The sequence below is a fragment of the Aquarana catesbeiana genome, linkage group LG02 (genome assembly GCF_042186555.1).
Source record: "Aquarana catesbeiana isolate 2022-GZ linkage group LG02, ASM4218655v1, whole genome shotgun sequence".
Taxonomy (NCBI): Eukaryota; Metazoa; Chordata; class Amphibia; order Anura; family Ranidae; genus Aquarana; species Aquarana catesbeiana.
The window spans coordinates 68,875,088-68,888,286 of NC_133325.1; the positions used below are offsets into that span (position 1 = coordinate 68,875,088).

The following is a 13,199-nucleotide window of genomic DNA, read 5'->3' on the forward strand; positions in this document are numbered from 1 at the left end:
CCGCTTCATCCCATAGCTACTGTTTTTCTGCTGATTTTTTTTTTCACCTTCTATTTAATTTAGTATTAACATTTACATTTTTTTCATTTTCATTGCTTTTATATGTTTTTATTTATTTATCATTATTGTTTTTGCAGTAAATATTTAATTATACCACTTAATCTGAAAATCAAGTGCACCTTTATCCCAAAAATATGCATATATTGTAAAGGAAGATAAAGAGACTTTAAAGGTGCCAAACCACATAATTCATAAAATCATGTCTTTATTGTACAGTATGCAAATACTGTTAATTCATTAAAGTGATTGTAAAGTCTATTTTTTTCAATAAAAATAACAAACATGTTATACTTACCTGCTCTGTTGCAGTGGATTTGCACAGAGCAGCCCAGATCTTCCTCTTCTCGGGTCCCTCTTCTGTGCTCCTGGTCCCTCCCTCCTGTTGAGTGCCCCCACAGCAAGCCGTTTGCTATGGGGGCACCCGAGCCAAGTCACAGCTCCCTGTGTCCATTGCCCTGCTCCCTCTCCCTCCTTATTGGCTGACTGACTTTAATTGACAGCAGCGGGAGCCAATGGCGCTGCTGCTGTGTCAAGAGGGAGAGTCTTGGACAGCCGAAACACTCGTGGACATCGCTGGACAGAGATGGGGCTCAGGTAAGTATTGGGGGGCTGAGAGCTGCTACTGCACACAGAAGGCTTTTTATCGTAATGCATAGAATGCATTAAGATAAAAAAACATTCTGACTTTATAACACCTTTAAAACCAACTAGGAATATCCAAATATGAATGTTACAATGTTGACAAATGCTCTTCGCTTCACATGATTCAACAACCGGCTTCTTCAGAAGCAACACTGATCCTCCTCCCGGAAAATCGGGAAGCGGGATTGATACCCATCACCCGATTGGCTGAAAGGACAGGCGATCCTATTGGACGCCAAGGAGGAGGGGAGAAGACTCACAGCAGAAGCGAGGAGGAGAAGAGCCGCCTGGTCTCCACCGATGCCTGGATGCCCGGCCCCTGCCGCCGCTGCATGGTTACCCGTTTGCCGCATGGTTGCCTGATCCCCGCTGCCTAGATGGGGTAAGTGCCTAGACCGGCGGACAGCAGGGGGGGGGGGTTCGGTTGTTTGCCGCCCCCCCCAAACAAAAAAACACCAGCCGCCACTGAACTACACCAATATTGTTCTTTGCTTTTGGGATAAAGGTTTTACATAAATAAATAAAATCTGATCATTGCAAGCACCCCTGTCAGTGATCAATGGTTTGTCTCATCCCTGTAACTGATACATCTGCCTGAAAAAGGAAATTAATGCAGTCACCACATCTAAGCTGTAAAATACTTGTAGCATCCTGATGTTTAGGCAGGGTAGCTAGTAAATTTACCTGTCAGGTATGGTTGCCATTTTTCGGAAGACGGAACTAAGTAGTGCAAGAACCTATTTTGGAGACGCTGCGACTTAAGTCGCACCAATTAGAACGGGGACCATTGAAATACATGGGTTTTGACTTTTCATGCGACTTGACATGTGTCAAGTCCCAAAAACAAGTCACAGTAGTGGAAACAGAGCCTTAATGTTTACTATGCGTTTAATAATGCTTAAGCCCTGTGGCTTTGAAATCACGCTACTTCACTATACTTCAGATATGGAATTTCATGCAATGTTCACATTTATAATAAATGAAGCACAGGTAATGGTCACATACCACCAACCTTGTCAGATGATTGAATATTCCTTTAAAAGAAAGCTGTACATGTAATGTAATATGGTTCCTGAGGGTTTCCTGAAGTCTGGCTAGGACAACCTTGGTCTGTTTCTGAATAGCCTGTCTGTGCAGTCTATGGAAGAGTTAACTGCAATCCTGCTCAGGTGTCCTGTACTCAACACACTCCTAATATAAGAGTCCAGGTAGGATATCCTCTAGCATAAAGTGAGGTGTTAGAATAAAGGGAGCCATGTCGCTGAGGGTCCTAGTCAGTGCGTACTATGCAATCACTGGGGTTTTTATTACTTTGGCTGTACAAGATGAGGACCTGAATGTGCAGTGTGGAATGGAGAATATGCAAGTTGTCATTCCAAGACACATAAAGCTCGACGCCAAACTGAAGGTTCTTAGTAAGTTTCATTTAATAACAAAACTGCTGTGTAGTATATTTCATAGTTGTTGGATATTCCTTTCAAAGAGAAAATTGCGGACCCCCCCCCCCCCCCCCTGAAAAATTATCTGATATGTCACTGTCGGCGGACTTTGTGCAACCCATTCATTCAATTGAATGTAGAAGTGTTGCGAATGCCCTGGTTGTTGTTATACAAAAAGATGGCAACCAACCACCCCAATTTATAACTCGCCTTTGCAGTAAAATGCACATGGGAGGGCAACGCACAATACAAACAGACAAACATTTCCCGGGACACTTACCAGCTAGGCTGTAAAATCGCTAAATTGGCCCTAACAACTTATGTTTGAAACCGATGGCTTAGTTGCACACTTTTGCAAATATATGTGCCTATGCCAAGGCTCCTCTGTATACTGCGGTCTTTTAAGGCTACATTCACACTGGCGATTAGGGCAGGCGCAAATGGCACAGGCATTTGATTTTTGCTGTGGCTAGGTGCACAGATTACTGGTGGCTGTAGCTATTACCTGTGTTCACTGCTGGATGCATAATCATGATGTGAATGTAGTCTTGGCCTTGCGCTATATTTGAGTGCAGAGAATGCTTTAGGTCAAAAACCTTCTGCCTTTACAATCAGTTTGAACTCTAATTCCTTTGCTTTTGTTTGTCATCAAATGGCGTCAGTAATAGGAGGCACTGATGTGTAACAAGTGTCAGGAGTTCTGATTAATCTGCTTGCTCCAGGTCTGTCACTCCCAAAGTAGAGATGCCAGAAACTGTTCAGCAACCAGCCTTACTGGCCAGCAAAGAGATCCCCTGTACAGTATTCCTCTTATTCTTCTCTGGGTTTTGTCTGTATCCCTCCCCTGACATATTATTTCCCTAAATGTGTGAAAAGCTATCCAAAGAGGACTCCAATCTCCATGAAAAGCTGACAGAAGTCCTATTCCTCTCCACTCCAAATCTGTTGGTGTACCACAAAGGCCAGCAAACAAAACAGGACATTGTGCTAAATACCGAGCAGCAGATTTAGAGTGAGAGGTATCTGGATATAGACAGATGGATAGCTTTTTGTGTGTGCATGAGGCCTTACAGGTCTTCACCTTTTTTTTTTTTTTTTTTTTTTTTTTTTTTTTTTTTTTTTTTTTGTGAAGTACTACTTTAAGGAACTGGACTGTCTATTTACTAAAGCTTTTTTTAGGTGACCTTAAAATGAATAGCATCTGACATTTGCGCTGTGTGCTCTGTAATTTTTAGCAGATCGTCTTGGACTTCCTGGCAGAATCACGGCAATTCTGCCCACAATTCAAAATGCCCAGGTGTGAATGCAGCCTAAGCGAAATCTACTATTATCGGATTAAAAACCTCGTATAATTACTGCTTCTATGAACTTTGAAGGGAAGAGGTCTCAACCCATGTGTGCCACCATGGACGAGCTGGAGTAAGGCTACTTTCACACTGGGGCGGGCGTTGGCGGTAAAGTGGGTTTTAGCGGCGCTTTACCGTCCTTTTTAGTGGTGCTATTCGGCCATTAGCGGGGTGCTTTTAACCCCCGCTAGTGGCTGAAAAAGGGTTAACATCGCCTGCAAAGTGACGCTGTAGCGTCGGTTTGGCGACGCTGCCCCATTGATTTCAATGGGCAGGGGTGTTTTACACACTGTTCTACATCACTGCAAAGATGCTGCTTGCAGGACTCCAGTGTAAAAGCACTCGGGCCTTCAAACTGGAGAGACTCTTTACAGGCACTATGCAGGCACTTTTTTTAGTGCTGTAGCGCCTGTAAAGCGCCTCAGTGTGAATGTAGCCGAAAGGAAAATTGATGGATGTAATAACTACTCTGTAACAAGCTTTTCATGACTGGATTCTGTATAGTGGGTCTCAAGAGTATATAATATTTTTCAGGTAAAAGTGGAAAAATGGACATCTTGCAAACTGATGCTTCCTGCAGCCTTTGGGTGACCCAGAAACCAGATGGCTCTGTGATCGTTGGAACTGCTTACAAAGGCTGTTATGTCACTCAAACTGTAAGATCCATCAATACAGAAGTTGTATAGGGTGGTACTTTACATTTTCTCATACTGTTTTAATAGAAAAAAGAACTCGCCATCCTACTCGCAGACATATGTAAATGATTCTGGAGATGTGGGGGGGGGATGGTTTGGTTTAATGGTGTGTAGTGCTACTCCCGTCCCCCTGCCCAAGGGCCTCCAATTTTTAACTGGTTCTTTCCCAAAATAATGCAGAGACAGCCAGGTACATGGCAAGAGTCCATAAACAGTTTAGGGGATGGTTTTTGTTTTGCATTTATTCCTTAATGAATCTGGAGAGGGTGTAGGGCAGTATGGGATGCTGTGAGAACACTACATAGGACCAGAAAGACACTACACTACTCTTCTCTGAACAGTCCTTGCACCAAGAACAAATAAAGATAATCTGAAGCATTGTGAGGGCTGCCTCAGCCAGAATCACCACTGGCACTCTCACCCAAAGGACACCAGCACTCAGGTCACTAGGGCCTGAAGTTCAGGTCTGTAATCGCAATGTCACAGGATAGCCAGAAGCCTCTTTGTGGTATCCACCAGACTTTTTGTTAAGGGAGAAGTTATTGCCCAAAGTGCCTCCAGGATAGCTAGACCCTTTTTAACCTCCACCAGGCATTCTTCAGTGATCAGCTTGAACCAGTAGAACTACCGCAAGTTTGGGTAGAGGGTTGAATCCCTCCAACTGGAAGGCCCTGCTGTCCAACCTCAACAAAAACAACCTCAACAAAAATACACTCCTGCGCTGTGCGGAGTGCCTAGGTGAAAATGTGTACTTCCGTTAGGTGCTTAATGAATGGATTCTGCACACCCCGCTGCCTTAGCCAGCTAGGGGAAGTTTAAAGACCTAAAACAAGGAAAGAAAAAGCTGCATGGCCTAGTGCATTATCCTTGGTAAAAAGTTTATTCAGAAGTAAGTGGAGTACTCACATTTGGTATCTGGAATAACAGCACATCATTCCTAAAAACAACAAAATCCCAGCGCCAATAAATGGACACCTGGGGAACTAAACCATAACATGTGATATGTAACATATAATATAACATTTGGCATATGTTAACTCGAGGGGGGGGGGGGAGGTGAAACCAGTGCAGCTAGAGCAACTGTAACTGATACAGATGAAAAGCAAAAACAAAAAATAGTCCAGCGCTCTGGATATCACAAAGTCAAAATGCAATGGCCAGAAGTAAAAAACTGAATGACTTTAATAAAGGCAGTTCATAAAAACAGTCCCATGGATACACAGTACTTGAATATAATTGTGGTGAACTTAAAATTGTGACAGACTGTCCATTGAGCAACAAGAATCCAAAACAGGAGATCCATCCAACTACATGGTCCCAAGCTGTGATAAGTTGGGGGGGGGGGGGGGACAACCCAGGTTAAGGCACTCGGAGACCCGCAGCGGCGTGGAGGGAGACAACCGCTCCACCGTGAGGAGGGAGAGCGACGGAACCTCGTTTTGGATTCTTGTTGCTCGATGGACAGTGTGTCACAATTTTAAGTTCACAATGATTATATTTAAGTACTGTGTATACATGGGACTGTAGCCACAGAACTGAGCCATATGACCTTCCACACAGGAGCAGCTCCTGTATTTTTCCCAGACCAGAAGGAGAGACTATTAGGCAAGTATTCCTATGCTTTAATGGTTTCACTGTATCGGCCATAACTTCTTGATCTGAACCCTGTGATAGGGGAGTCTCTGTCCTATTATCTCACATGCACAGTGCCAGATAGCTAGGTTTGTGTGTGGTGTGTTCACCTTCCTTTATATTTGTAGATGAAGCTGTTTATTGCAGTAGAGTTTATATGCAGCTCCTGCTATTTTAGTTAATGCTGTCCCTTCTGGTCTGGGATTCTATAGCTAGTTCTGTCTCAGGGCGCAATGGCCAGTGTGGGCTAGAACCAGGTTAGGCATTTGATGTTCACTTGGTAGTTAAGAGGTCTGGTTGCATGGCAGATTATAAAATACTAGGGACTAAGATGTAGAGTAGATGGGCTGACTGAATTCCAGTGGCACACTGCTGGTGAGAAGCTGCATTTCTCCCTTCGTCTTTCAGGACAGCACCTGGAGAGAGCGCAGCTCCACCCACTTTCCCAGGAAACACTGCAGTCAGTTTCTTTAAAGACCGGACACTTCCACCATGGCCTCAGTTGTAGTGTTTCCTCCGCCATGGTGGAAGCGCTGCAGGGAACCAGGGGTGTGCTGCGCTTTCTCCAGGTGGTGAAAGTTAGGGCATACCGGATCGTTTTTCTTCTTTTCCAAGACAGCCCAGCATCCTCCCTGACGTGTGGGGGATTCTCCGGTGCCTCCTCCTCTTCATGCTCGGCGAGAGCCAGGCTGCGAGGGTCCCGCTCCTACAGACCGGTGGCAGGGCTGTGGAGTAGAGCGGCGTCTATTCCACGGGCCGCACGCCTTCCGGGTTCGGATGGCAAGCGCGTCATTTCCGACCGGGGGCGGGGCCTCGAGCGGCGCGACGCGGCTTCCGGTTCCGGCCGCTGGAACGCAGGAGGGGGGGGCGGTCTCCATGGCTGATTTCATTTCCGGCCCTCACAGCGGTGAGCGGCCCGGGAAAATCAAATAAAAGAGCACAAACGCCGCTGTGTGTCCTGTCAATAATGGAGGACGATCAGACGGCGGTGGCAGGAGCAGGAGCCACAACAATCAGCCAGGCTCAGGTAAGCAGGGATACTGGTCTCTGTCTTTACTCTATGGGCATTTATAATGTTTATATATTATCCCTTCCCCAAAAAAAAAAAAAAAAAAGTGGGGAGCCTGCAGATCACTTGGTCCTGAGTACTAAAGGAGGGATAAGTGATTAATTATGTTTTAAGGTGGATCTGTGGGGTGATTCACCGGCTGTGGAACAGATCATGGGTGTTAAGGGGTTAACTTCCTTGGTGGTGTTTTTTTCTGTGTTCCTTATACAGCATGTAAGCTGTTGTTTGTGAAATATGGTTCAGCTATTGTCTTTTTTTCCCTTGGGATATTGCAGAAGGCTAAAGAAAAGACCAAGCATGTCTCCCCTATTGTTAAAAGGAAGTGTCCCTCTTGTAAGGGGTTACTGAGGGATTCCTGGCCCAAAGTATTATGCAAATCTTGCATTACGGACATAGTTAAGGAGGAGACAGCTCCTGCTAGTCCTGCAGCTCAACAAAGCGAATTGCTAAGCTCTTTCAGGAAGGAACTGGCAGACACCTTTGAGTCCTTCAGGTCCTACCTAGATAGGCGTCCAACGGCGCATAGCAGTGTGGTGCCACATTCTCTATCCTCTGTTTCAGCATCCAGAGGGGGCAGCGACTCAGAGGAGGAGGAAAGTAACATTTTACTAAATTCGGAGGAGGAAGCAGAAGAAGTAAATGAAGCTTCTTCTCCTTCTTCTAGGTACAAGTTATCCCTTGAGGAGGTAGATGATTTACTAAGAACAATTCATACTACCCTTAACATCACAGAGGATAAGGCTCAGCTATCCCTACACGATAAGATGTTCCAAGGCCTCGGGGAGGAAAAACATAGGGTTTTTCCTGTACATAAATTCTTATCAGAGACCATTAAGAGGGAGTGGAAGGATCCAGAGAGAGCCCCCTTCTTTTCTAAATCCCTCAAGCGAAGGTTTCCGTTTGATGAGGATAGCTCGCATATTTGGAATAAAAAGCCAAGACTAGACGCAGCCTTTTCCCAGGTATCTAGGAATACTGACCTGGCCTTTGAGGACATGGGTATCCTTAAAGATACCATGGACAAAAAGGCAGACTCCCTATTAAGGAAGGCATGGGATTCTTCTTTAGCAAATTTGAAGCCTGCCATGGCCTCAACTGTGGTAGCCAGAAATCTGGAACACTGGCTGGAGCAGCTGAAAATCCACATTGAGGCAGGGACGCCTCGTAAGGATCTGCTTGATACGCTACCGGTGTTATCAAAAGCGGTAGGGTATATAGCAGATGCCTCAGCGGAGTCAATCAGGATGTCAGCCAGATCCACAGCTCTGATAAACTCAGCTCGCAGGGCGTTATGGGTCAAGACATGGACAGGGGATACTGCTTCAAAGACAAAATTATGCGGTTTACCCTTTGAAGGTGATCTAGTGTTTGGCCCTGGGCTGGAAGCTATTCTTGACAGAACAGCTGACAAAAAGAAGGCTTTCCCTATAAAGAAGAAGGTACTTCCGCAAGGCAACAAAAATTTTCGTGCTTTTCGAAAGACCCCAGATACCAAAGAGGCAGGCTACAAAAGGCCTTGGAAGTCTCAAAGAGGGAGGGGTAAGTCAGGAGTACTTTTTCGCACCCCAACCACAAGCCCAAAAAACCAGTGACGGTCACCCAACTGTGGGAGCAAGGTTACAGACCTTCTTTTTACAGTGGAAGACTATAACAAGCAGCCAGTTTATCCTAAAGACCATCTTGGAGGGTTACAGGCTGGAATTTTCTCAACCTCCTCCTGTGCGTTTTTACATAACACAGGCTCCCCGAGACTCAGAAAAATCACTAGCAATGACAGCTATCCTGAAGGACTTGATGCTACAAAAGGTGATAGTGAACGTACCCCCTGGGGAATTAGAACAGGGGTGCTATTCACACATATTTCTTGTGAAGAAACCGTCGGGAAAATTCAGGCTCATCCTGAACCTGAAGATTCTAAACAAGACTATCAGGTACAAGAAGTTCAGGATGGACACAATATTCTCAGTGAAGAATCTCCTGACCCCGGGTTGTTTTATGGCTTCCATAGACCTGAGAGATGCATACTTGCATGTACCAGTAGCGTCAACATCTCAGAAACACCTAAGGTTTGCGATAAAACTGGGAGAATCTACCCTTCATCTCCAGTTCAGAGCTCTCCCTTTCGGGCTGTCATCTTCTCCGAGGATTTTTACAAAGGTCCTGGCGGAGGCCTTGGCCCCACTCAGAGTAGAGGGGGTATCAGTCCTGCCCTATCTGGACGATCTACTAATTTTTGCCAAAACAAGGGACCTGTTAGTGAGAGATCTGGAAAAGACAATGAGACACCTGGTAGGTCTAGGATGGATAATCAACGAGGAGAAATCAAACTTGATTCCATCTCAGACCATACTATTCTTGGGTTACACAATAGATTCCATCCAGGAGAAAATTTTTCTCCCCGAAGGGAAGAAGGAGAAGCTTCAGGAGGCAGTGAAGAAGACGCAGACAAATATGCCAATCTCCATAAGAGCAGCTATGTCGGTCTTAGGGCTACTCACTGCGACTATTCCAGCGGTGCAGTGGGCACGTCTACATGGAAGGGAGCTCCAGCAGACAATTTTAACGAGTTGGTCCTATGGAGAGTCCCTAGAAAAATTAATAAGGATACCTGCGCGGGTTCAGAGGAAGCTTTGGTGGTGGAGAAATCACTCAAACCTGAACAGGGGTCTGCTCTGGAGTTTTCCTTTGCAGAAAAGATTAACAACAGACGCAAGTTCCTGGGGTTGGGGCGCCCACCTGGACGAGCAGATGGCTCAGGGGAGTTGGACAGACTGGGAAGCCAGAAAGTCCTCCAATTGGAGAGAGCTGAGGGCTATTCTCTTGGGTCTATGGGCCTTCGAAAGAACAGTCCGGGGCCATCATGTTCAGGTCCTATCGGACAATGCCACAGCGGTGGCCTATATATCAAGGCAGGGAGGAACAAGGAGCAGGGCTCTGCTATCCTTGGCACTCCAGATTCTAGCCTGGGCAGAAGACAGGCTAAACTCCATAACAGCGATACATCTGAAGGGAGATTTAAACCTTATGGCAGACTTTCTGAGCAGAGAAAGAGTACTGGAAGCAGAATGGAGTCTGAATGTAGAGACTTTCCAACAACTAACAGAAAGATGGGGAATGCCCCAAATAGATCTTTTCGCATCCCAAAAGAATGCAAAAGTAGAGGCCTTCTTCTCACTGAACAGGTAGGATCAGGCAGAGGGATTGGATGCATTAGCGCAGCCATGGAAATTCCAGTTGTGCTACGCCTTTCCCCCCTTTCAGATGATCCCCTTGGTCTTAAGAAAGCTACAGAAAGAGAACACGACTATGATTCTGGTGGCTCCTTTCTGGCCCAAACGGGCTTGGTTCGCAACAATACAGGGGATGGCGGTGGAACCTTATTGGGAGCTTCCGCTTCGGAAGGACCTCCTAACGCAGGGCCCCCTTCATCACCCAAATACCCAGCATCTCAGGTTGACAGGTTGGTTACTGAGGAGCAGATGTTAAAAAATAAGGGCCTTTCAGATAAACTGGTCTCTACCCTGCTGAACAGTCGTAAGGAGGTTACCAGGGCCATCTACTTCAAAACGTGGAAACGATTTAATAGCTGGTGTGCGATTAGGATACTTTCGCCACAGGAAATCGCTCCAGTGCTAGAGTTTCTCCATGAGGGAATGGAGATGGGGTTGGCAGCTAGCACCCTAAAAGTGCAGGTAGCTGCATTATCGGTTTTTCTTGAGAGGCAGTTATCAAGGGAGCCGCTTATTAGGTTTTTCAAGGCATTGGCCAGAGCTAGGCCAATACCTTTTAAGTTTTTTCCTAGATGGGACCTGTCTGTGGTTCTGCGGGGTCTAATCAAAGGACCTTTTGAACCTCCAGAGGAAGCGTCAATCAGGCTATGGTCGTTAAAAATAGTCCTGTTAGTAGCAGTAACTTCAGCTAGGAGAGTAAGCGAGTTACAAGCTCTTTCCATAAGAGAACCCTTTTGTTATATTTTTCCAGACCGGGTAGTGCTAAAAACTGACCCGGGTTTCTTGCCAAAGGTGGCATCAGCATTTCATAGGGAACAAGAGATAATTCTCCCTACCTTTTGTCCTAACCCGTCCAGTGCTAAGGAGAGGTCTTTCCATTCCCTGGACGTGAGAAGGTGTTTATTACATTATATAGAGATAACGAAAGATTTTAGAAGATCAGATTCGCTCTTTGTTCTCTTCTCTGGTCCACGGAAGGGGTATAGAGCATCCAAAAGCACCATAGGTAGATGGCTCAGAATGGCCATCAGCGAAGCTTATAAAGCTTCAGGAGCAGAGCCCCCTAAGGGGGTAGTAGCCCATTCAACAAGGGCAGTAGCAACGTCCTGGGCAGAGAGGGCAGGGGCTTCCCCGGGTCGGATCTGTAAAGCGGCCACGTGGACAAGTTTCTCCACCTTCACCCGCCACTACAGGTTGGACTTGCTATCAGCAGCGGAACAGTCGTTTGGCAGGAAGGTCCTGCAGGCGGTGGTCCCACCCTAGAGTAAGTACTCTTTTATCATCTCCAGGTGCTGTCCTGAAAGACGAAGGGAGAAAACCCTAGTTAGACTTACCGGTAACGGTATTTCTACGAGTCTTTCAGGACAGCGCCGATGACCCGCCCTAAGTTTTGAGGTTGTAAGATGTGTTATTGCTGTGTTCTGCTTATCTAATTTCAGCATGGCTGGAGGTACTCTATGAACAACTGAGGCCATGGTGGAAGTGTCCGGTCTTTAAAGAAACTGACTGCAGTGTTTCCTGGGAAAGTGGGTGGAGCTGCGCTCTCTCCAGGTGCTGTCCTGAAAGACTCGTAGAAATACCGTTACCGGTAAGTCTAACTAGGGTTTTCAGTTGGTTGGACTACAGCTGGAGGATCTGCTGCTCTTGTCATCAGGTCTTCAACATCAAGACAGACACAAAATCCTGATCATCTTCAGGGGTCAGTGCAACTGAACTTTGCTATAACGTTCATCTGGCAGTATCATTATTAACTACATCTACCCAGGTATATGTGCACAGTTCCACCAGAGCTCTTGCTCAGAGTAGGTTCATGACACATTTGCTAACTAAGCATGATTCAACAAGACTGAGGACATTTTGAGATTTTGAGGAGGAGACGAGGTACCAAAGGATGGCATTGATGAGAATGTAACTATTGCAACCAGAACTGTTGTGTTCCTGAACCCTGGAGTAATTGGATTTTTTTTTTTTTTTTTTGGGGGGGGGGGTTTTGCAGTCCTTTTCTCAGGTAGTTAGTTGCAGAACACAACACCCTCTCCTCTACTTGACTGGCCTTTATGTTGGCCTAATGCCTTTCTATTTTTGAGAGATTCCAGTCTCTTGTTCACTGCTTGTTAGGAGTGAATTCCTAAGCATGCATAGGGTTATAACCACTAGGGAGCTTGCTTCATTTGTTATGCATGGTGTCCAAATCTCCAGCAAATGGCAGTATATCTACATGTTAAGAATATTCAGTGATGCGCCCTCCAATGAGCTACTAGAAAAGGCTGTTACTGTCTGTACAAAAACCATCAACTTCTTTTTTTTTTTTTTTTTTTTTCTTTTGCTGCATTAAAATTCAATGGATTTCCTGTAGCCTCTTTACAGCAACTTCTGACTAATGCCATGCACTCTAGTGAGGACTGCACGATTTGGCGATTTAACCATGAAGGAGTTGCATGGAAATTCACTAGGTCCCCTTTACTCGTTCAGAGTCTGCCCACCCTGTTTCCAGTCCCACTAGCACACCAACAAACTCAAGCTCCAGTCTAGGTCTTTTTACGCTTTATTGTAGGTTTCAACCCAAAATGCAAGGGAGGAGTTTAGGGTGCAGGATACCCAATGCAAATGGAAAAACTGAAGACCACTTTCTGAAAAAATGTAGTGATCTCAAATATACAAACAGGGAGGGAACATACAAGTACATCTTGCCCTTTGAGAGCAATAATAGCACTTTATGGCATCTTACCCTCCAATGAGTACTTAACCACTTTCCCCTTGGTGGGCATCTCATGATGTCCGGGAGTTTAAAGTGGTTGTAAACCCTCACATATACCCAGTGAAGTGAACAGCCTCAGATACAAAGATTAAACCAATCCTCCTAGATACGTTTTTTTTTTTTTTTTTTTTTTTTTTTCCTACAACCATTCAAAAGTGCAGATTTGTAATAAAATCCTTATGCATCTGTGAGTACAGAGGAGGTGGAGAACTGCAGTTACAGCTCTAAGACACTGATAACTGATTGGAGAAAGGGACACATCCCTCCACCATAGGCAGACGAATGAAGGAACATGCAGAGCTGCAGTGGCGACTGGTTCTCAAAATTT

The 13,199-nt window shown here is 45.5% G+C and overlaps 1 protein-coding gene across 1 annotated transcript in view; it reads left to right on the forward strand.

The window, feature by feature from the left end:
* Nucleotides 1-1,957: 1,957 nt before the first annotated feature.
* LOC141126536 (zona pellucida sperm-binding protein 4-like) overlaps nt 1,958-13,199 on the forward strand; it is a 62,450-nt gene continuing 51,208 nt past the window's right edge. Inside the window, exons 1-2 of the mRNA XM_073612469.1 lie at nt 1,958-2,117; nt 4,022-4,143. Of these exons, the coding sequence (XP_073468570.1) occupies nt 1,958-2,117; nt 4,022-4,143 (282 nt within the window). The remainder of the gene's footprint in view (nt 2,118-4,021; nt 4,144-13,199) is intronic.